At 49.8% G+C, this 23,327-nt stretch overlaps 1 protein-coding gene across 3 annotated transcripts in view; it reads left to right on the top strand.

Annotated features, from left to right (window-relative positions):
- ALPL (alkaline phosphatase, biomineralization associated) overlaps positions 1 to 23,327 on the top strand; it is a 68,297-nt gene that overhangs the window by 22,557 nt on the left and 22,413 nt on the right. The window contains exons 1-2 of one of the 3 annotated variants that reach the window (XM_054447344.2): positions 19,085 to 19,217; positions 21,465 to 21,629. The exons of 1 other annotated variant lie outside the window; for it this stretch is intronic. In XM_054447344.2, coding sequence (XP_054303319.1) covers positions 21,569 to 21,629 — 61 coding nt within the window. In that variant the 5' untranslated portion in view covers positions 19,085 to 19,217; positions 21,465 to 21,568. Of the gene's footprint in view, positions 1 to 19,084; positions 19,218 to 21,464; positions 21,630 to 23,327 lie in introns of those variants that run through there. One more of the 3 variants, XM_054447349.1, reaches the window with a different exon arrangement.

Genomic DNA, 23,327 nt, shown 5'->3' with positions numbered 1-23,327 from the left:
TTGTTGCCTAGGCTTAGTGGTATTTTGCTCTGTTGTTACTTGGGATTGATGTTGAGAAGGAGGACCCAGGAGCCATATGTCTTCTCTCTCTGCTGGGGCAAGGAGCGTGTGGATTCCCCGATCCCCTGTCCCACCACCAGCCAGAGCACAATGAATTCAAAAGTAAAACCATAAACTGATTAGAGACCACCTGGAGTCAGTGGTATTAGAATAAAAAGACCAAGATTTTTTTTTTAATTTTTAATTTTTTGAAATGGAGTCTTGCTTTGTCACCCAGGCTGGAGTGCAATGGTGTGATCTCAGCTTGCTGCAACCTCTGCCTCCTGGGTTCAAGCGATTCTCCCACCTGAGCCTCCTGAGTAGCTGGGATTACAGGCACCTGCCATCATGCCCTGCTAATTTTTGTATTTTTGTAGAGATGGGGTTTCACCATGTTGGCCAGGCTGATCTCGAACTCCTGACCTCATGTGATCCGCCCGCCTCAGCCTCCTAAAGTGCTGGGATTACAGGCGTGAGCTACTGCGCCCAGTCCAAGACCAATATTTTAAATAAACATCAGAAACATGAGAAATAAGGAAACAAGAGAAATAAGGAAAAACATTAGCAACATAAAGTAGAATGAGAGAGTGTTAAAAATAAAAGAGCTGAAAGCAAATATTCAATATGAGAAAGCAGCCTCATTCTCTGCCCCACCCAAACCTCTGCGTGCACCTTACAGCTCCCTGTTCTCCAGGAAAGACGTTCACAGCCTCTGGACCTCAGCATGGGCTGTTCCAGCAGCTTAGACTTCCTTCCCTCCACTTCTGCTGAAACACTTCAGCGCATCCTCAAGACTCCTTCCCTGACCATGCCTCATGGTCAAGGTGACACTCAGTGATGGCATGAGGTTCTGGAGTCAGGACACTAGGGTGCCTGCCCTGATTCTTCAACTAATTGGCTGTGTGACTTTGGGCAGGTCATGCTACCTCTCTGGACCTCAGGCTTCTCTTGGAGAAAAAGATGAAGGTGTTGGGTTAGAGTATTCCTAGAGTCCCTTTCAATTTGTTGTGATACCGTGGTGGGGAGCACAAGCTTTGGAGTGGGGCTGCCCACCAGCCCCTCCTGGGTCAGCACTTAACGCTATGTATCACAGAGCAGTTCTTTCAACATGGAAAACCACCATTTACTTACCCTAACATAAGGGTTAAGAGCTTGTAGTTTGGAGTTGGACAATTTGGGCTCAGAATCCCAGCTCTGCTGCAGGTCTGCTGTGTGACCTCAGGCAAGTTACTTAACCTCTCTGTGCTTTTTTCCTCTTCATAAAATGTGAATGATACTAAGAGTACCTACCTCAAAGTGTAGGAGCACAGTGAATGCAGCTGTCATTCTGCTGGTGACAGTTGTTTCACCACTATACAGACATCTTTCAGTTTGGTAGATTCTTGGTGATTATCTGCCGGGCTCTGCTTTCCAAATACACTCTCTGTTGAATTTTAACTTTTAACGGATGCTCTCCACTGCATTTTATCTGTAAAACAACCCTGCAAGGTGAGGATGACCAACCTTGTTTTTATGGATAAGGAACCTGAAGCCCCAAAGTTGCTTTCAAAGCTACACAGCCAGGACTTAACCCCAGGTCCACCTCCCACAAGACCAAGGTCTTTCCACCATGCCACACTATTCAGAAGATTAGACTGGGGCTGGGCGCGGTGGCTCACGCCTGTAATCCCAGCACTTTGGGAGACTGAGGTGGGTGGATCACCTGAGGTCAGGAGTTCGAGATCAGCCTGGCCAACATGGTGAAACCCCCATCTCTACTAGTAATACAGAAATTAGCCAGGTGTGGTGGTGGGCACCTGTAATCCCGGCTACTCAGGAGGCTGAGGCAGGAGAATCGCCTGAACCTCGGAGGCGGAGTTTGCAGTGAGCCAAGATCACGCCATTTCACTCTGGCCTGGGTGATGAGTGAAACTCTTGTCTCAAAAAAAAAAAAAAAAAAAAATGAAGAAGAAGATTAGACTGGGACTTGGGAGATTACCAAATACAGGCAGATGGGAAAGCACAGTGAGAAGTCTCCCAGGCTGGAGTGCAGTGGCGCAATCTCGGATCACTGCAGCCTAGACCTCCTGGGCTGAAGCGATCCTCCAGTCTCAGCCTCCTGAGTGGCTGGGCCTACAGGTGCGTGCCACCATGCCTGGCTAATTTTTGTAGAGACAGGATTTCGCCATGTTCCCCAGGCTGGTCTTCAAATCCTGGGCTCAAGCAGTCCTCCTGCCTTGGCCTCCCAAAGTGCTGGGATTACACGTGTCAGCCACCACACCTGGACCTTACATGTATATTCTGACTGTCCGCCCTTGGCCATATGCAAGATGCCTGTTGTAGTTTCACGCAAATGTGGCCTTAGTGATAAGCCAGAAGTTAATTGAGGAGGCAGAGCAAACGGTGGGTTGGACAATTTGGGGCTCATATGACCTGAGATAGACAGCCAAAGGGGCTCTGGGAAAGGGAGGAGGATTCTGGGAGGACACGGAGTCAGCAAAGAGGAGGATTGAGTTTCAACAAGCCCAGAGCTGAGGCTGGAGACTGAAGCCTAGGGTAGCGGATGTTGGCTTTGTCAAGAGGCAGGTCCAGAGGGCAGCTCTGGGGCAGAACTCTAGCCCCCCACCGCTGTCCCTCACCCTGGTGTACTTTTGAGGGTCTGGGTTTGTGGTTTCAGTTTCTTCATCTGCAAAAGGGCTGCTAGTACCACTTGGTAGAGTTAGGGGAGAGGGCACGAGGGAGAGAGGAGGCCCTGGGCAAGAATCCAGTTGCGCTGGTTGTATTGACAAGCATGGACTCGAGAGTTATCCTGAAATCCTATCCCTCCTTATCTGGGATTTGGGAATCACGTTTTGGCCTGTGTGGGATCATTGCAAGGCCACAGTGAAATGATTGCTTGGTGAGACCTTCTCTGATCTCTCTATTTAAAACTGCAAACCTCCCTGTCCTCCTCCCTGCCTTCTTTCTCCCCGCTGTACTTACCGCCACCTGGCGTTCTATTGCTTTTACTTACTTCCTTGTTGTCTGCCTGCCACACTGACAGGGATTTGGGCTGTTACGTTCAGCACCTAGAACAGCCCCTGGCATATTGTGGCTGCTCAGTCAACAGTGTTCCAGCGAATGTTGGTTGAATAACATATAGGGAAAGCCCTAGGGCATAGAGGGTGTTTAGTCAAGATTGGCTGGATCTTAGAGACATAGGGCAGACGCCTGAGAGAGGCTGGGACAGCTCACTTGGGGTGACGAGGTCTCCCATGAAAGCATTTGGGGTCTGGATTTCAGGGTGGTGCTGGTTTCCTCTCTGGCCATAGCCTGCAAGCAGCGAGCCCTATAGGAGAGGGAAGTTTGGCTGGGTGTGGGGCCTCACCCCGGGAGTTCCGGCACCTTGGGAGGCTGAGGCAGGAGGATTGCTGGAGCTTAGGAGGTTGAGACAGTCTGGGCAACATAGCGAGACCTTGTCTCTACTAAAAATAAAATAACCAGCTGAACGTGGTGCTGTGCGCCTGTGGTCCCAGCTACTTGGTCTCTTGCTGGGGCAAGAGGATCGTTTGAGCTCGGGAGGTTGAGGCTGCAGTGAGCTATGATCGTGTCACTGCACTTCAGCCTGAGTGACAGAGCAAGACCCTGTCTCAAAAAAAAGAAAGGAGAGTGAAGCTGGACGGGCCAAATACTGGGGCTTCTGAAGAAGTCAAGACCTTCAGGCAGAAAGAAAGCTCATGACACTTAGCTTTCTCGTTTTCTTTAGCTTTTTAAACCACTCTGACTGCTCCTGAGTGGAACAAACTCTCTCAAAGAAATGATAGCCCCAGCCCACTCCACTCCAATGACTAGGAGAAAAAGCAGTAGCACTGGGCCCAGGCAGATCTGGAGACATGGCCTGGCCCTGCTCCTGTTTAGCAGAGGGACCTAGGGCAAGTCACTTCACCTTGCTGAGTCTCTACTTTCTCCTCTGAAATGGGTATAGTGGTATTCCCCCTCCGGGGCCTTTTGTGTAAAACCTACTAGAAAGGTGAATTATAACCAGTCATTACCAAACTGAAGGGCCTGGAAGGCAGAGCTTGTACCTGCAGGTCCTGTCACAGGGCTGGCACACAATAGATGCATGGAACCTGGTGGTCAAAGGGTTGTAAACCTCAATGGACAAGAACCTGTCAGAAAGTGAGGATCTGAGTCCTGCAGGGCTATTAGGCAAGTCCAGCCCCAAAACTTTCTGTAATTCTACAAGTTTATAGATTCCAAGTAGAAAGTGACTTGTAGGAAGTTGGACTCTTACATTACCACATACTTGAAACTTGTCAGCTTTAGCTTGTTTGCAAGATTTTTCCTCTGGCAGAAACAGCTGGCAGAATATGAATGACCTGATTTGGTTGCTCACAATCTAAGCGGCTGAGAAAAACTGGCTGAGCTGCAGTTCTGAGGTCAGACTCTGTTCCAAGTAACAGAAAAGCCAAAACACACAATGGGGATATTAATTGGCTCATGTAGCCAGGATGTTCAGAGGAAGGCTTCAGGCATGGCTGCATCTAGGAGCCCAAGTGGTGGTATCAAAGACTCAAGGTCTCTACCTTTCTCTAATCCATCTCTGAGAGGTTGCTTCCTCTTCAGGCTATACAAAGTGCCCTTCCCCACCACTTCACACCCTCATAAACCAGCAGGCAGAGAGAGTCTTCCAGCTGGAGCCAGTCAGGGTCCACCTGGAGCTGGAGGCGGGATCAGTCCCACCCAAACCAGGCTGAAAGGGGGAGGGTCACTTCCCAAGGAAACTTGGTGGTATTGTTAGGAAGGGGAAACAGACTCTGGGTGGCCAAAAATGACAGTAGATGTCCACTCCACTCACCAGAGGGAGCGCAGTGGAGAGCCGTAGAAACTTCTGCATTGTACCTTTTGATTTGCAAGGTTCCTTCCCTTCTAAGACGCTGATACCGGAGGCAGAATGGAGTTTATTATCCCTGCTCTACAGCCAAGGAAACAGCCCTTGAATATTCAGTGAGGACTCTGACTTGTAACCCTGGGCTGCCCCCACGGATCTCATCCTCTCTGTGCAGAATTATAAACCCAGAGGAGCTGACCCAGGAGGGAGAGGCCAACGTGACTAAAGTCCCTCCCTTTGTGGAGTGGGCACTCTGTCTAGATACAAGAGGCCCCCAGGAAGCTGCGATCACGGGAAAGTCCACAGGGAGCTGAGATTGCAGCATGACATGAGGACCAGCCACAGGGCAGCAGCCAGGCATGGCTTCCTGCAGCTCTCATTGCCAGAACCCCCCTGCCCGCCGCCATCCCCCTACACCCCAGCAGAGTGAGCTTATGCAGCCTCACTGAGGCAGGGCTGTGACTGGGATGGCTGAGGCACGAGCTCTGCCATTGGTGACCGAGGTTGTCCTGGCATGTGACTGAGATGGGAGTGGCACGTACACTGCACCTCCCACGCGGTTGCTTTGTGATCGTGAACCTCCCTCCTGTTTCTGAGCCTTGGTTTTTCCTCCTGAGCCGGAGCTGATCATTTGCACTTCACTGGAATTCGAAGACTGGGTGAAAAGCCCCCGGCGCATAGTAGTTGCTCCATAGAGTTTCTCCCTCTTCCTCTTTGGGTCCTGTTAGTAGCTATGTGACCTTGGCCAAGTTCCTTGACTTTTCTGTACACTGGGAGCAATGAGGGCGTTGGTGTGAGGACCAGATGGATTTGCGTGTAAAGCGCTTAGAGCAGTGCCCGGCACACTCGTGATCACTGTTACTTCTGGCTAACACCTATTGTTTAATGCGTACCAGGCCCTGGGTCTTTCTCTCCTTGTTTATTGTCTCACTGAATTCTTGTTCCTCCAGTGACGTAGGTTCTCACCAGGATGGTCCCCATTTGATGGGTGAGGTGATGTGCCCAAGGTCAATGGGGGCCTGCTGAGCTGCTTGCCCTTGGGTGGGACCTCACCTCCATAGGCCCCAGTTTCCTGTCTGGGGCTCTCGGCGTCAGCCCTGCCCTGCTATGTCCCAAGGTCGCCGCGGAGATCAAACGCAAAAGCCACCGGAGCCTTCTGTGGCTGGCTGGAGCGTCCTCTGGGAATGCGAGGAACGCTGTTATCTGGAGCCCAGCTGCCCTGAGCACTGTCTCTGGGAACACCCGCGTCCTTCCTCCTCTGATCTGAGCCCTCTGCGCCCGCCACCCAGGGAATTGGCTTGTGCTGGCCGCTGCCCAGCAAGCTACAAGTTCATTGTCCCTTTTCCCACAGCCCGGCGCCTCCTCAGCCTCCTCTCACAGGGCCTGTGTGGGGCCATCTGCACAATGGACACATCCTCTGCTAGGGGGAGGGGAGTGGGGAGAGCCGGGATTGGCCAATGCCCTGTCTTGAGGATGAGCTGAAGGAGGGGATTGTGGGTGGGGGTGTCCAGGGTGAGCCCACCTGGCCAGGGGCAGAGCCAGGTCTTGAATCTGGGATCCTCCCCTCCCTGCCACTGCAAGCCCCAAGTGAGTTCCACTGCAGGGCTGGCTACAAGATACTGTGCAAAGATCAGAAGAGACGTGGACCCTAGATGTGACATTCTCTTGCTGTGTGACATCCGGCAAGTCACCTCACCTCTCTGGTAAAGTTATGATTACAGGAAGCCCTCCCACTGGGAACCATGGTGCAGATACAATAAAATAACATTTGGGAACAGAGTGTAGTGAGTGTGAATCAAACAGCAGCTGCACGCAATCTCTTCATCTGCAAAAGTATAATGTGTATGTGTAATGTACATATTGCAGAGAGGGCAAATGGTGGTTTGTTTCCAGTCTTGCCTCCTGTTTGAGGAGTTTATGCTTAGTCCTGGGAGACAGAAACATCCCCAAGTAAGGTTGAATTCTGGCTCACCCACTTACTGGCTGTGTGACCTTGGGCATGCGCCTTAACCTCTCTGTGCTTCTGTTTTGTCATCTGTAAAATGGGGATAATAATAGTGCTTACCTTGAAGGTTGTTGTGGGGATCAAGTGAGTTAATATAGGTAAAGTGTTTAGAACAATGCCTGGCACATGGTAAGGTCTATGAAAAGGTTTGTTATTAATTTTATGAATACAATGACAAAATATGTAAAATAGGATTTTTCGAAAATAGTCTCAGTTTGAAATATTTTCATCAGTTGCCGCAAATCACTAATGTATGGAAGTCCAAGACATTGGCATCCACGCTGCGCCTTGAACACTGCCTTGCTTTTCCAGTAATTGCCCCCAAAATCTGCAGCTGGTTGGTGGGGAGACCTATGCCTGCTCCTGATGTGCTGTGTGACACTGGGGAGGTTGTGTACCCTCTCTGTGCCTTCCTTTTCTTTTTCTTTTTTTTTTTTCTTGAGATGGAGTCTCACTCTGTCACCCAGGCTGGAGCGCAGCGGCACGATCTCGGCTCACCGCAAACTCCACCTCCCAGGTTCATGCCATTCTCCTGCCTCAGCCTCCCGAGTAGCTGGGACTACAGGTGCCCGCCCCACGCCCGGCTAATTTTTTGTATATTTTTAGTAGAGACAGGGTTTCACCGTGTTAGTCAGGATGGTATCGATCTCCTGACCTCGTGATCTGCCCACCTCTGCCTCCCAAAGTGCTGGGATTACAGGCTTGAGCCACCGCGCCCAGCCTGTGCCTTCCTTTTCTTGTTGTTTTGTGAGAGCAGGGATGGGACGGCCATGTCTCCTAGTACCAGGGAGGCTCCCCCTGCAGAGGGCTGAGAGAAGTGCTGGAGGAGGTGGTTGGCGAACACCGCAGATGCGGTGCGTGCGCCACCCTCCCCCACCGCTTTTTGTACTTGGCATCTAGGCCTGGCACAGAGTGAGGTGGCCTGGAGCAGAACATGTCCTTTCCGTGGCATGGCAGAAGGCTGGGTGCCTGCAAAGCAGCCATGCCCTGCCCCTCACCCCTGCCTGGGCACTGCAGGCCCCAGGCAGGGTGTCTCTGGGCCCCGCTATCTCCCTCCCCTGCAATCTCCCTACTGCACCTCCCTGCTGCTGTCTCTCCTGCCACCAGTCCTCTGGCTTCAGTCCTCTGCCCACAGAGTTGGTTTGGGGCATCATGACCGTCCTGGAGCCTCAGGGACCCCCAGAGAAGCTTTGGCTTCTCTGAACCCAGACCCTCAGGGTTTCTAATTCCAGCTCTGCTGTGTGGCCTTGAGTAAGTGACAGACAGTCAGAGCCTCACCCTCCTCGCCTGTAAAATGGGGCTGGCAATGGGGCATGTAGTGAGATGAGGCATGCAGAGGGCCTGCTCTCCATCAGGCTGTGCTTGGGGAGCAGAGCCCTTTGTGGTGGGTCCAGGCTGCCCCTCTGTCCTGAATGCAAGCCGCTTGCTCATGCCTTTCTCCCTGAACTCCAAACTCCGGACATTCCTGCCTCCTTGCCTTTAAACACTCAGGTCCCGCTGGGAGTGTCCTCTCTCTCTCTGCTCATCTCAACCCCATCATCCTTCTAGCCTGGTGCTTGACCCACCCCCACGGATACTTCTGGCCCATACCCTGTCCTAGACTTTCTCTCTCTCCCCTTCAAGACGGAAAGGAAGTGTCAGGCTACCTGGCAGGTTACTCCTTTCTTCCCAAGTGAGTGTGTGAGGGAGAGAGAGATCTGGTTCTCTCTGGAGATGGGAGCCCTTTGACTGTAAGAACAGGACCTCTGCCGCTTAAGAACATGCCCCTCGAAGGGAAAGTACTCAGCAGGCAGGTGAGCTTCTGGGTTCTAGAGTCTTAGAGCTGGAAGGACTGCCTGTGGCCATCCAGGTGAACAGGTCTCTGGGAAATCCCAAAGCACATGGCGGCTTGACCGAGTGGGCGGGGAAGGGTCCATCCATTCTCTGCTCCAGCCCCTCATCTGCCCCACCTGCCCATCTCTGCCCCGCAGTCCATCCACCTCATTTGCTCCCCCTCCCCATAACCCTAGCTCCTGACTGACATTCACTCAGGACCTACCATATCCCAGCCTCCGTTTTACACCCTTGTGTGTATGAAGGCATCCTTACGACAATGCAGTGGCTTCTATTAGGTGTGGAGGGGTGAGGTCACCTGCCCTGAGCTGCCCAGCTGGTGAGGGGCAGAGGCAGGGTCAGAACCCAGGCAGCCTGGCTCCAGCATCCATCTTCACTGCTGCTGAGCTGTCTCTTCAGCCACCCACCCTCTGACCCCATCATCCTTCCACCTAGCGACATTCCCTGGCCGCCCTTCTTGTGCCAGCCTCTGCCAGCCACAGGGCTGCTGCCATCAGCAGAGCGGGGTTCCAGTTCCCTAGGAGCTCACCATGGCGAGAGGGTGACAACCCATGATTCTCTAAGGCTCTGATTAATTTCACCAAGGGCTTCATGGCACTGGGTTCTGGGAGCTTGGGGAGGAGCCGAAACTGCTGTCTGGGCTGGGGTAGTGTAGGGAGAGGGCAGGGGGAGGGATTCATTGGTTGGACAGCATGGAATATTCTAGTCTGGGAAGCACAGAGTGCAGAGGTGTTGAGGCTGGGAGCGCTCAGGGGACAGCTGGGTTCTCATCAAAGCCCTAAAGATGCATTGGCTTGGCACCAGGCCTCTGGGGTACTTCCACGTCTGTTTCCTGCTAGGATGGGGTGCCGTCAACGGCTAGAAGTCTGAGCCTTACTATAATCCCCAGCACTGGCCCACTGCCCTCTAGGGAAGTCCTTCCTTGGATCTGACCTACAGCCCACTCTGAAACCACCACATATTCCTGCCCAAGCACTTCATCCAGCTCTTCATGACAGCCATAAATAACTTCCTTCAGTAATGAATACAGTCCTGGCCAGCAAGTCTTGCCAGAGATGCTGGGCTTGGCGGAGAGAGGAATTCCATGTCCCTTCCCTATGACTCTGCAGCTGAAATGTTACTGGGCTGGTCTTCAGCAGGGCTCCCTCCCTAGGCAGCTATGCAGGTGCCCCCCAGCCCCTGCCTCATTCCTCATGCCCACCAGGGACACAAGGGCGACTCAGCACTCCTCTCCAGCCACAGCTCCTTGGAAGAGCCCAGAAGGCCCAGCTGACAGGCTAGGGGATGCCGGCTCCAAGCTGACACAGTTCCCTAGGTGTGTCTCTGGTGGGGAGCAGCTGAGAGATGCAGGGTCTGCTTATAGTGGTTCCTCTCACCGGGCAAGGCTTTCCTCCTCTTTAGGCCTTAGTCTTCCCATTTGGACAATGGGATGATCTCTAAGACAAAGTTTCCCAAATGAATCTGCTCAGAAAATGACTTGTTAAAAATATAGCTTCCAGCCAGGCGCAGTGGCTCACGCCTGTAATCCCAGCGCTTTGGGAGGCCGAGGCGGGCAGATCACATGAGGCCAGGAGTTCAAGATCAGCCTGGCCAACATTGTGAAACCCTGTCTCTACTAAAAACAAAAATTAGCCGGGCATAGTGGCGGGCCTGCAATCCCAGCTACTAGGGAGGCTAAGGCATGAGAATCTCTTGAACTCTGGAGGCGGGGGTTGCAGTGAGCTGAGATCACGCTACTGCACTCCAGCTTGGGTGACAGAGCAAGACTCCATCCCTGCAATCCCCCCCAACAAAAAATACAGCTTCCAGCTGGGCACAGTGGCTTATACCTGTAATCCAAGCATTTTGGGAGGCTGAGGCAGGAGGATCACTTGAACCCAGGAGTTCAAGACTAGCCTGGGCAACATAGTGAGACCCCACCTTTATTTTAAAAATGTAAACATTAACCAAATGTGGTAATGTGTGCCTGTAGTCCCAGCTACTTGGGAGGCTGAGGCAGGAGGATCACTTAAGGCTGTAGTGAACTATGATCGTGCCACTGTACTCCAGCCTGGGCGACAGAGTAAGATCCTGACTCAAAACAAAAAATAAAAAACAGCTTCCCAGGCTCTGACCTGGGAGATTCTGACCGAGTAGGTCTGGAATAGGAGAAGTAGGAATTTATTTAGGGGGCTGTTATGTCTCTCTAATCTCTCCTTTTAAACTTGAATATAGTCACATCCCTCCACTAAACCCTTTTTTTCCCCAACACTCCCTTTATTGAAATCTCATCAGCTCCTCCCCAAAAACCTCACGAAACAGACAGGGTAGAGACGATTAGCCCCTCGACAACTTTTCATAAATATACACACGTTTAACTACCTCTCAGGTCATGATAAAGACGGGCTGGGCAGAAACGCTGTAATCCCAGCTACTCGGGAGCCTGAGGCATGAGAACCACTTGAACCTGGGAGGTGGAGGTTGCCATGAGCCGAGATCGCGCCATTGCAGTAATGCAATGGCGACTGTAAAGCAAGGCTTTACAGACTGTAATGCAAGGCTTTACAGACTGTAATGCAATTACAGACTGTAATGCAAGGCTGTAAAGCCTTGGCGACAAGAGTGAAACTCCATCTGAAAAAAAACAAAACAAAACATTTCCATTGCCCCAGGAAGTTCCTTCATGCACTGCCTTGTCAATCCTCCTCCCAAGGTAACCACTTGGGAATAAGACTTTTTCCATAAGCACCTCAAGTGATATTTTTGTAGTTCTGGGCATTTGGGAAATCACAAAAGACCTTCCCAGCCCAGACAGTCTGGGGCTGTGTGCTCTAGACCGGGGGCTTCCTAAGGGCAAATACCTGACCCTGTGAGTCCTGCCAGGTACAAGCTGGGGCATACCAGCTGATGCTCCCTGGGGGCACATCAGTTTATTAGGCTGCATGGTAGAGCCTTGGAGGGTGTCCGTGGAGCAGGCCTGGGAGCTGGGTGGGCTTGGGTGGGGAAGGCCCCCTGCTGAGCTGAGGTGAAGAGAGCTTGGCACAGGGATGTCCCTGGGTAGGTCCCATGTGGAGGCCTGTGCAGGGACTAGCCCAGTACCTGCCATCGATGTGACCCTGGGCCATCTTCACCATGGCCAAGTGGACCTCCATTTTCTCACCTGTAAAGGGGGACGGCTCTGTCTCACTCTTAGGGTTGTTAATGAAGACACAGTAGGTCGGGTGTGTCACAGTCAGCACCTGGTGCACCGTAGTTCTTGAATGGAAAACCAATGTTAGACGCCAAAGGAAACAGTTTCAGAGGTGCAGGGACTGATCCAGCATCACACACCTGGGAAGTGGTGGAGCTTGAGCTTTGATCAGATTTGCTGGCTGTGTGACAGCTGACCCAGTGACTTCACTGCTAGGCCTTGGTTTCAAAATGTGGTGACTGAGAGTGGCGCTAAGGCCCTAAGTTTGGGTCACACTCTCACGTAAGTGACAACCTGACCAAAAAGGGGGAATTTTGAAACAAAATTATGAGCTGGGCGTGGTAGCTCACACCTGCAATCCTAGCACTTTGGGAGGCCGAGACAGGTGGATTGCCTGAGCTCAGGAGTTCAAGAATAGCCTGGGCAACATGGTGAAACCCCATCTCTACTAAAAAATACAAAAAATCAGCTGGGCATGCTGGCATGCGCCTATAGTCCCAGCTACTCAGGAGGCTGAGGCACGAGAATCGCTTGAACCTGGAAGGCGGAGGTTGCAGTGAGCTAAGACCGTGCCAGTGCATGCCAGCCTGGGTGACAAAGTGAAACTGTCTCAAAATAAAAACAAAATTATGAGAGGCTACTGTTTTGGACTAAACGCATACACTAGGCCCCAACAGACCAGATGAAACCTAAATAGAGTCACTTGTGCTAAATGTGATATCATCAAACTAAAACTTTAAAAAGAACACATAAATGCTAAAACCAGGCTTTGTTTTTTTTTTTTTTCTTGTAAACAGGACATTCCAACGTTAAAAAAAAATACCCTCTAACCCTTAAAAAAAATAACCTAAAGTCTTTATTCCCACCTTACAAAACCCACTGTCCTACTGTTTCCCAGTGGGTTTCGAGACCAAATAAGTACATTTACAATGGTGATAGTGACATCAGTGACTCAAATTTTGGTCAATGTCTCAAAATTTAAAAAATAACTAAAAGAAGGGAATTATTATATCAAATCTAGCCTAATGCTGCCTTCTTACATATTTTAAGTTCAGCCTAACGGTTTCTCTACATTGTAAACTATAAGAAATAGAGGTGTAAACAGACTATAGCCTACACTTGTGCCAATCACCAAGTTTTGGGTTTTTTTTTTTTTTTGAGACAGAGTCTTACTCTGTCACCCAGGCTGGAGTGCAACATTGTAATCTCAGCTCACTACAACCTCCACCACCCGGGTTCAAGCGATTCTCCTGCCTCAGCCACCCAAGTAGCTAGGATTACAGGCGCCTGCCACCATGCCCAGCTAATTTTTGTATTTTTAGTAGAGACAGGGTTTCATGTTGGCCAGGCCGGTCTCGAACTCCTGACCTCAGGTGATCCACCCTCCTCAGCCTCCCAAAGTGCTGGGATTACAGGAGTGAGCCACCATGCCCAGCCACCAATTACCAAATTTTAGCCAATCCAACTGTTCAAACCGTGTTCAAATGACAAGTGCTAAGCTGTAACCAATCTGACTGCACCTCACTTCTGTCTTCTGTACCTCACTTTCCTTTTCTGTCCATAAATCTTCTTCTACCAAGTGGCTGCGCTGGTGCCTACTCTGGCTCAGGAGGCTGCCTAATTTGCAGATCGTTCATTGCTCAATTAAACTCTTTAAAATTTTTTTTTTATATTTTATTTTATTTTATTTTATTTTATTTATTTTGAGACAGAGTCTCACTCTGTTGCCGGGCTGGAGTGCAGTGGCGCGATCTCAGCTCACTGCAACCTCCAACTCTCTAGTTCAAGCGATTATCCTGCCTCAGCCTCCCGAGTAGCTGGGATTATAGGCACACACCACCATGCCCAGCTAATTTTTGTATTTTTAGTAGACACGGGGTTTCACCATGTTGGCCAGGATGGTCTCGATCTCCTGACCTCGTGATCCACCCACCTCGGCCTCCCAAGTACTGGGATTGCAGGCAACTCTTTTTAATTCAGCTGAAGTTTTTCTTTTAGCAATAGGGCTAATAATCCCCACCCTCCCAGTATCACTAGGATGTTGTGAGGCTCTGACGCAATTTGAGTTACGGGAATGTTGAGAAAGAAAAGGGCGTAATGGAGTAACGAGATTAGTTTTCCTGTTATGGTGAGGTCAGTGGCCTTTCTGGGGTCAAGAAGAGGGGACTTTCCTTGGCACCAAGAGGGTAAAAGTGTCTCCTCCTGACCTTGGGTATTTTGGACCATGGGATCTGAGGTGTACCAGGAGGCAGGAAGCGTGATCAGAAAAGGCCTGGTCTAATGGTGCACAGCTATGCATGCGCCAAGTGGCTTGACCTCTCTGGGCCGTTTCTGAATCTGTGAGATGGGAATCATAACCGCTCTCCTGACTTCATAGGATGTTTTGGGAGAGACTGGATCTGGGTTGGGGAAACAATTTTGGAAGCAGAAAAGGCCCCTCCGTGCTGGCAACAGCTCGTCCACCTCCAGCCTGTGTGTGCTGCCTCCTGGGTGACTGCTGGCTTTAGGCCAGCGCCTGGCAGGGCTTCACTAAAGCCTCCGTAGGCTGCTGCTATCTCAGTTCTGAGGTACAGGCCGTGGAGACCAGCAGATTTGGGCTTAAATCCCAACTCCACCATTGCACCTCTGAGCCTCTGTTTCTCTCCAAATGGGAATACTAGTCCCTAGCCCAGATGGGGCCTGGTACACAGTTGGTGCTCAATAAGAGCAGTTCGTCTTCTTCTGAGCATGGGTGCATCCCTCTGGCTGGGGTAAGCACCAACTCAGATTTCTGGGCTCATAGATGGGCTGGAGCAGCTGCTGCTGTTAGGGGAAAACCTACTGTGTTACTAGCCAAGGGGTTCCCTTCTGTGTTTTTACCCCACAGAGCACCTGGCACAATGTCTAGCACACAGTAGGTGCTTTGTCCACACTGTCCGGTCAGTTACCTCCAAGCTGACAGAAACTATGTCTGTCCCTTTCCCGACTGTTTCCCTAGAACCTACCACAGAGATACTCAGCAGGTGCTCTGTAGGTGTTTGGGAGTGAGGAATGAATGAACAAAGTTGAATAAACAAGCATCGGGCCCTCCCCCGGGGCTCAAATGGGAGAGAGGAGCTTCGTAGCCTGCTACCCCTCCCACCGCGGCACCCCATTTCATCCCTCCTGACTAATCCACAAAGATTAACCCAGGGATAAAGCGGGTCACGGTCACTGACCCAGGGCTTTGGAGCTAGTGTGACCGAGTGTGTGCAGGGCGTTGTGGCTGCTCCCAGGGGCCCTTTTTGCCCCAAGATGGCCCTCCTGTCCCCCATCCTGAATGTGGTCCTCACGGTGGCCCTCAGCCTCCTCCTCCTGGGGCTGGCCCTGGGCCTCCTTTGTTTCTTCACTTGCCGCCTGGCCAGGCCGCTCAGGTAGGGGAACTCAGCTGGCCTGACTCCCCCCACATCCCGCCAAATTCCCCGCCCTAAGCTCGTTCAGCTTCCATTTGTTCTTGTGAGATGGAGCAAGCGGGGCACTCGTCTCTCTTACTCTTCATGGTGGGGAAACCAAGGCCCGGAGAGGTTGAGCCCTGGAGTCAGCCTGGACTTAAATGGCGCATGGTCGAAGACTAGCCAAACCCTCCGCTCGGTTTCCTAAGCTACAAAATGGGGGCTCTTCATCCATATTGTGAGATCAGGGATGTAAACAGCATGAGGCTGAGTGGAACATGAGGGCCTAAGAAATGGTAGTGACACGTTTGTCCCATTCTTCTATCATTTGCCCCAGATCTTCTGAGACCCAGCCCAAGGCTGGCTTTTTACCCCACTCCAGGATGCTCCCGGGCCCTCTGCCTGGATTGCTGAGTCAGTCCTCAGAGCCAAGGCCTGCCTGGCTCCTCAGCCCCCTGCACTGGACTGCCAAGTAGCTGCTCCTCTGGCGTCACAGCCTAGCTGGGGCTTCTGCACCGGCCATGCACAATCAGGCTACGGAGGAGCCGGGAGCCTGGCAGAGAAGGGAGGGAGGGGGTGGCGATGGGGCTGACACACACCCGGAGGCCCCATTTTAAGCTGGCAGACATTGGCGGAGGGTGGTGGGCAGCCGGGGCCCCCGCAGCCCCAAACTGGGCCCCTCCGCTTCCAGGGCTGCCAGAGAGCAGCTATGGGGCCTCTGCGCGGGGGAGGGGTCCGAGGGGTGGGGCCAGCAGGGAGGCTCTGGGTTCTGAAGGCTTTCCCAGGTCCCCACACCCTCCTTGTCCTGAGCAGAAGCTATGGGAGAAGGCACCTGCCTCCAGGCCAAGCCTATCTCAATGCCTATCCCTGGGGCCAACATTCAGAGCATCCCAGCCTGAACTGGTGGCACTTACGGAACTGCTACCATGTGTAAGGGCTCAGGATGCAGAGATGGGTAAGATGACGGTCTTTACCCGCACAGAGCTTCAGGCTAGCAGGGAGGAGAGACAAACCAATAACCGGAAGAATAATCATGTGGGGCTGGATGAGCCTTTCAGAGCTCCCGGGTCACTACACTTTTATTTTTCTTTATTCACTCACCTATTTTGGATCCTCGGTGCAGAGAGAGTGGGATGCGTTATCTCACTTAGCATATGACATACCCAAATAAGCTCTCAGTTCTTGTTTTATTTATTCGTTTTTTCCTTTGTCCCCGCTCCCTGCCTCCCCACTGCCATTCCCACAGCTCCCCGAAGTCCCTATGCTAATGTACTTAATATGGCCTTGGATTTGTAAGTGTCCTTGTACGTTACACAGCGTTCTGTCCGTGGGGGTGGTTTGCACTTACGTACACTGCGTTTTATTATTTACATTCATCACTCAGTCCTCTGCCTTTAGACTCCACCACGCTGCTGTTTTGACGTCTAGTTTTAATACCACTGCCACGCAGACATTGCCTCCACCACTCCTTACTAATTCATTTCCTTAGTTGTGGACGAGACTGCCCCAGCTCCTCACCATCATAAGCCAGTGTTAAAAGGAGTTTGCCAAAGCTTTCTCCAGCGAGTATGATGGTTTCTGCAGGTTCTTGGCATAAAGACTTTATCAGATTAAGGAAATTCTTTTCAATACCTGGTTTGCTGAGGGCTTCTGTCACATTGTTTTCTGTGACCCCATTCCCTCTCCCTAGGTGAGCACATCAAGTTTGATCAGGGTGTTAACTGCCACCTCTGTGCCTATGATTCCCAGATTTCTACTCTAACCCAGACTTCTTTTTCAAATGTCAGACTCAAATATTCAGCTGCCTCCTTAGTGTCTCCACTTCTAAAAGACATCTCCAACTCAACATGTCCAAAAACAAGTTCCTGATTGTCTCCACCTCATGCCTCAAAAGACCACCCCAAACGCCGAAAGGCTGAATGCTTTTTTCTTTTTCTTTTCTTTTTTCTTTTTTTTTTTTTTTTTGAGATGGAGTCTCACTCTGTTGCCCAGGCTGGATTGCAGTGGTGTGATCTCAGCTCACTGCAAACTCTGCTTCCCGGGTTCAAGTGATTCTCCTGCCTCAGCCTCTCAGGTAGCTGGGACTACAGGTGCACACTACCATGCCCGGCTAATTTTTGTATTTTTAGTAGAGAGAGTTTCACCATGTTGGCCAGGCTGGTCTCGAACTCCTGACCTTAAGTGATCCACCCGCCTCAGCCTCTCAAAGTGCTGGGATTACAGGTGTGAGCCATCGCGCTTGGCTCGGTAGTATATGGCTCAGAAACACTGCCATTTACAATAGTTCCCCAAAAAGCAAAATTCATAGGTATAAATCTGGATTCAGAGTCCAGAATGCTAACCATTACACGATGGAACCCATAGGAATAAATCTAAGAAAACATATCCAAGATCTACAGGCTGAAGACTACAGAGTGCTGATAAAACCGAAGAACTCTGACTGAATGAGTGGAGAGACGTGGTGTCTTCATGACTGGGCAACTCCGTGTGGTAGAGACGTAAACCCTCCCACATGGATCTGTGGATTTAATACCATACCTATCAAAAACACAGTGGTGGAGGACAGATCAGGGATCCCCAGGCTTAGGGATGGGGGGATTGTGTAACTATAAAGAACGCAAGGGAGATTTTTGGGGTGGCAGAGCTGTTCTGGGTCCTGATGGTGGCGGTGGTGGTTACATGAATCTATCCATGTGTCAAATGTCAGAACCCTCATTTTACACTTGGGGACAACAGAAATCCCTCCCTCTGGAGGTGGTGACTGATGGTAACCTGATTGCTAATTCCAGAATCAGGAGCCCTGTGGTCAGGTTTCTGCTCTGCAACTTCCTGTCGGTAACCTTGGGCAAGTCTTCTTCCAGAGCCTTGGTTTTCTCATCTGTAAAAGGAGATGATAGGTCCTTTTCTGTCCACTGCATAGTTGATTAGTGAAACATCATGGTGAAGTTCTTTATGAACTATGGAGTGCAGCACATAGACTTGCTTTCATTTTGTCAGTATCCTTTATAGATTGTTCATATAAGCTCCCAAAGAGTAGTATTTATTTTATTGAAATAAAACGCATGTAGAGAAAAATGTGTGTATCGTACATTGACAGCTGAACCCACTGTGTAACCAGCACCCACCCACCCAGATGAATCCTAAACAGGACTGCACCAGCACCCCAGCAGCCCCTTCCCGTTTCCATACCCTCCACGTGGAGCCTCCGTTCTGTCTCCCAATGCCCTGGGTTAGTTTTTATACTTTCTGTCATTGGAATCACACTGTAAGTGCTCTTGGGTTTAGCTTCCTTTGCTCAAGCTTACCTTGTGGGGTTCATTCATGTTGTTGTGAGGAGCTGTGGATCATCCATTCTGTTTGCTGTCTGTGGTAGTCTCTGTGTTGTGAACACATACAATGTATTATCCAGCCTGCCGTAGATGGAGGCAGTTTTGAAGCCATTATAAACAGGGCTGATGTGCACATTCTGCTGGAGAGAAACAGGTCCCAGGGTACAGGTAGGATGATCAGCTTCGGTAGATCCTGCTGGTTTTCCCATGCGCTGTGCCTGTCTACACTCCACCAACAGCGAGCAGACCTTCCAGTAGTTACACATCTTTACGAACTCTTGGACTTTCCTGCACACACAGAGAAGAGAATTTTGGATGGCTTTTCCCTTCCCCCCCACCTCCTTCCTTAGGGCACTGGCTTTCAACTGATGTAAATATTTACTATGCCAAGCACTAGGAGGGCAGAGACAAACAAGACAAAGTCCTCACTCTTAGAAGCTCCCGGTGTGGCGGCTGAGATGGCCCAGGAAAGAACTATATTACCTTCAAAAAGGGAGGTACATGCGATGTTTGAGGTGGCATGAAGCTCAGTGGTGTTATATTGGAATGAGTGAGTGACCATCCTGGAGCCTTCCTGAAAGAGGTGACTTCGTTTTTAAGTGATTTTAAATAATAGTTTAATGTATTAGTATTTTGTATTCAGTTAATAACATTTTTCTGATTTTGGGATTTGCTGTAGAAATGTTTGGAAACTGTAAAGTAGAACAAAAAAAAATGTAGAAATCATCTGAAATTCCAAATTCTACCACTCACAGTTAAGTGCTGTTAGATGTTAGATGTGGGGTATTGCCTTTTAATTTCCACTCTGCGCCGCCACCCCCAGCCCCTACCCCAGAGCCCTCACTTCTGGCACTGGAGCGCAGCTTGCGTGTTTTTAAGGTTGAATCAAGATCCCTTCTTTTGGTGGTAGTGGTTTCTTTTTCTCTCTTCTCTTCTCTCTTCTCTTCTCTTCTCTCTTCTCTTCTTTGCTTCCTTCCTTCCTTCCTTTTCTCTCTGTCTCTTTTCTTTTTCTCTATTTTTAAATTAAAAGCAAATCTTGGATGGGCACGGCAGCTCACACCTGTAATCCCAGCACTTTGGGAGGCCAAGGTGGGCAGATCACCTGAGGTCAGGAGTTTGAGACCAGCCTGACCAACATGGAGAAACCCCGTCTCTACTAAAAATACAAAATTGGCCGGGCATGGTGGCACAAGCCTGTAATCCCAGCCACTCGGGAGGCTGAGGCAGGAGAATTGCTTGAACCTGGGAGGCAGAGGTTGTAGTGAGCCGAGGTTCTGCCATTGCACTCCAGCCTGGGCAACAAGAGCAAAACTCCGTCTCAAAAAAAAAAAAAAAAAAGAAAAGAAAAAGAAAAAATCTTTTTCCTTTGAGCTGGAACTGCAAAGAGAAGAATTTTTAAAAAGAAAAGAAAATTTTAAAAAATTAAAATATAAAATTTTTTCTTAGAGGCAGGGTCTCGCTGTGTTTCCCAGGCTGGTCTCCAACTCCCGGCCTCAAGCGAACTTCCTCCAGCCTCAGCTTCCCAAGTAGCTGGGATTACGGGCATGTACCACCGTGCCTGGCCTTTTTTCTTTAAACAACTTTCTAAAAATGTTTTATTTTATTTTTACTTATAATAATTGGACTAGAGTAGTGTCTTATCTGTCACAACACTTTTCTAACGGTAGAGTGTGTATTACTGCTGTTTCCCACAACAAATGGTGTCATATCTTGGTTTTGGCTGAAGCAATAACATTTCCCAGTGAAACTCTTGCCACTTAAAATTCTTTGTCTTGTAACTCATGTGCAACAGGGTTAGTACATTTCTCAACTGCCAATGGGGTTGTTCTTTGTGATTTAACAGGATGACCACAGTGTAAAAACATTCTTATGCCATTAATACACGCTTGTTTTAGGCTACTTGGAAAATTCAAAAAAATAAAAAAAAGAGGAAATAATCATTCATAGTCCTACCACCCAGAGAAAACCACAGTTAATGTTTTGGTGTATTTCCTTCCAGTTTTTTTTTTTTTTTTCCACCTAAACTCTTCAATTACATCCAACTTTAAATATATATATATATATTTTAAAAAATTATAAAGATAATACTGTATCTCAGCACAAAAGAAAATTTTGGAAATGCAGAAAAGACAATGGAAAAGAAAAATCAGTTGTCTGCGATGTCACCACCCAGAAATGGCCACACTTACCAGCCAGTTTTTTCACATATGTAACTCCTACCATTTTTATATCTCTTACCATAAACGACAAGCTCTAGAAGAGAATGCAGCAAATGTAGGGGTCCTGAAAGAAGGGGTGCGCTCTTTGTTTTGTCCCTGATGTTCCTGGGACACATGTAATTAAAAGGCTGAAGACCGAGTGCTGTAGAACAGGGCTTCTCAAGGTGTGGTCCGCAAAGCAGCAGCTTCTCCTGGGAGCTTATTAGAAATACAATCGGAGCCTCGCGGGTGGGCCGGGAATCTGTTGTAACAAGCCCTTGGGGGATTCAGATGCTTGCTCTCCTTCCAGTTTGAGAAACACTGCACCAAAAGATTGGACTCTGGGAGGTGGGGGGCTTCAGATGAATTGAAAATGGAAATTCACTTAGGAAATGGGATGGAACCGCTTTGCAGCATGGAACTCATTGACACTGACACAGCTGTTTGCGTGGTTAAGCTTCCTGAGACAGGGACCAGCTGGGTTTGGCATCCCAATGTCTAGCCCCATGCCTGGTCTGTAATAGGTGCTCGCCGAATACTTGTTGAATGAATCAAGGAATGAATAAGTGAGTGAAAAAGGATCTCTAGAGCTGTGCCCCACATGCCTCTTTTTCTCTTTTTTTAATTTCTAGGATTGGAACATCAGTTAACATCTGACCACTGCCAGCCCACCCCCTCCCACCCAAGTCGATCGCATCTCTGGGCTCCAGGGATAAAGCAGGTCTTGGGGTGCACCATGATTTCACCATTCTTAGTACTGGCCATTGGCACCTGCCTTACCAACTCCTTAGTGCCAGGTATGCTTGGGGACACAGATGGAGGGATAAAAAGGTGGTGCAGATGGGGTATGATGAGGGCAGTGTCTATGTTCAAGGTCCCAGAACCATCCAAAGTATTTAAGAGCTGAAAACAGTGTTCAGAGCAGGAAACCTCAGCCCTGCTACTTGCATGTGTTAGTTGGATAGGTCACTCTTTTCCCATATATATATATTTTTCCATATATATATTTTTTTCCATATATATATTTTTTCATATATACATATATATATTCTTTCTTAATTTTTTTTTTTTTTTTGAGACAGGGTTTCGCTCCGTCCCCCAAGCTAGAGTGCAGTGGCGCCATCTCGGCTCACTGCAAGCTCTGCCTCCTGGGTTCACGCCATTCTCCTGCCTCAGCCTCCAGAGTAGCTGGGACTACAGGTGCCCACCACCGTGCCCGGCTAATTTTTTGTATTTTTAGTAGAGACGGGGTTTCACTGTGTTAGCCAGGATGGTCTCGATCTCCTGACCTCGTGATCCGCCTGCCTTGGCCTCCCAAAGTGCTGGGATTACAGGCATGAGCCACCGCGCCTGGCCTGTCTTTCTTTCTTTCTTTCCTTTCTTTCTTTTCTCTCGCATCCGAGTGAAGAGACCACCAAACAGGCTTTGAGTGAGCAACAAGGCTGTTTATTTCACCTGGGTGCAGGCGGGCTGAGTCCGAAAAGAGTCAGCCAAGGGAGATACGGGTGGGGCCGTTTTATAAGATACGGGTAGGTAAAGGAAAATTACAGTCAAAGGGGGGTTGTTCTCTGGCGGGCAGGAGTCGGGGTCACAAGGTGCTCAGTGGGGGAGCTTTATGAGCCAGGAGAAGGAATTTCATAAGGTAATGTCATCAGTTAAGGCAAGGACCGGCCATTTTCACTTCTTTTGTGGTGGAATGTCATCAGTTAAGGCAGGAATAGGCCATTTAAATTTCACTTCTTTTGTGACTCTTCAGTTACTTCCGGCCATCTGGATGTATATGTGCAGGTCACAGGGGATATGATGGTTTAGCTTGGGTTCAGAGGCCTGACACTTTCTTTTTGAGACAGAGACAAGGTCTCACTCTGTTGCCCAGGCTGGAGTGCAGTGATGTGATCTCAGCTCACTGCAATCTTCGCCACCCAGGTTCAAGTGATCCTCCTGCCTCAGCCTCCCAAGTAGCTGGGATTACAGGTGCGCGCCACAACACCCGGCTAATTTTTGTATTTTTATTAGAGACCGGGTTTCATCATGTTGGCCAGGCTGATCTCGAACTCCTAACCTCAAGTGATCCACCCATCTTGGCCTCCCAAAGAGCTGGGATTACAGGTGTGAGCCACTGTGCCCAGCCTTTTTGTTGTCATTTGTAGTTCTCACTAGTGAACTCATCTTCAACAGTTTTTTGTTTTTCTTTTTTTTTTTTTTTTTTTGAGACAGTGTCTCACTCTGTCGCCCAGGCTGGAGTGCAGTGGCATGATCTTGGCTCACTGCAAGCTCCACCTCCCGGGTTCACACCATTCTCCTGCCTCAGCCTCCCGAGTAGCTGGGACTACAGGTGCCTGCCACCATGCACGGCTAATTTTTTTGTATTTTTAGTAGAGACGGGGTTTCACCGTGTTAGCCAGGATGGTCTCGATCTCCTGACCTCAGGTGATCCGCCTGCCTCGGCCTCCCAAAGTGCTGGGATTACAGGCGTGAGCCACCGCACCCGGCCA

This window comes from Pongo pygmaeus, chromosome 1 (genome assembly GCF_028885625.2).
Source record: "Pongo pygmaeus isolate AG05252 chromosome 1, NHGRI_mPonPyg2-v2.0_pri, whole genome shotgun sequence".
Classification (NCBI taxonomy): domain Eukaryota; kingdom Metazoa; phylum Chordata; class Mammalia; order Primates; family Hominidae; genus Pongo; species Pongo pygmaeus.
Note: the sequence above shows the minus strand (reverse complement) of the source record. Positions and strands in the feature narration are given on the sequence as shown.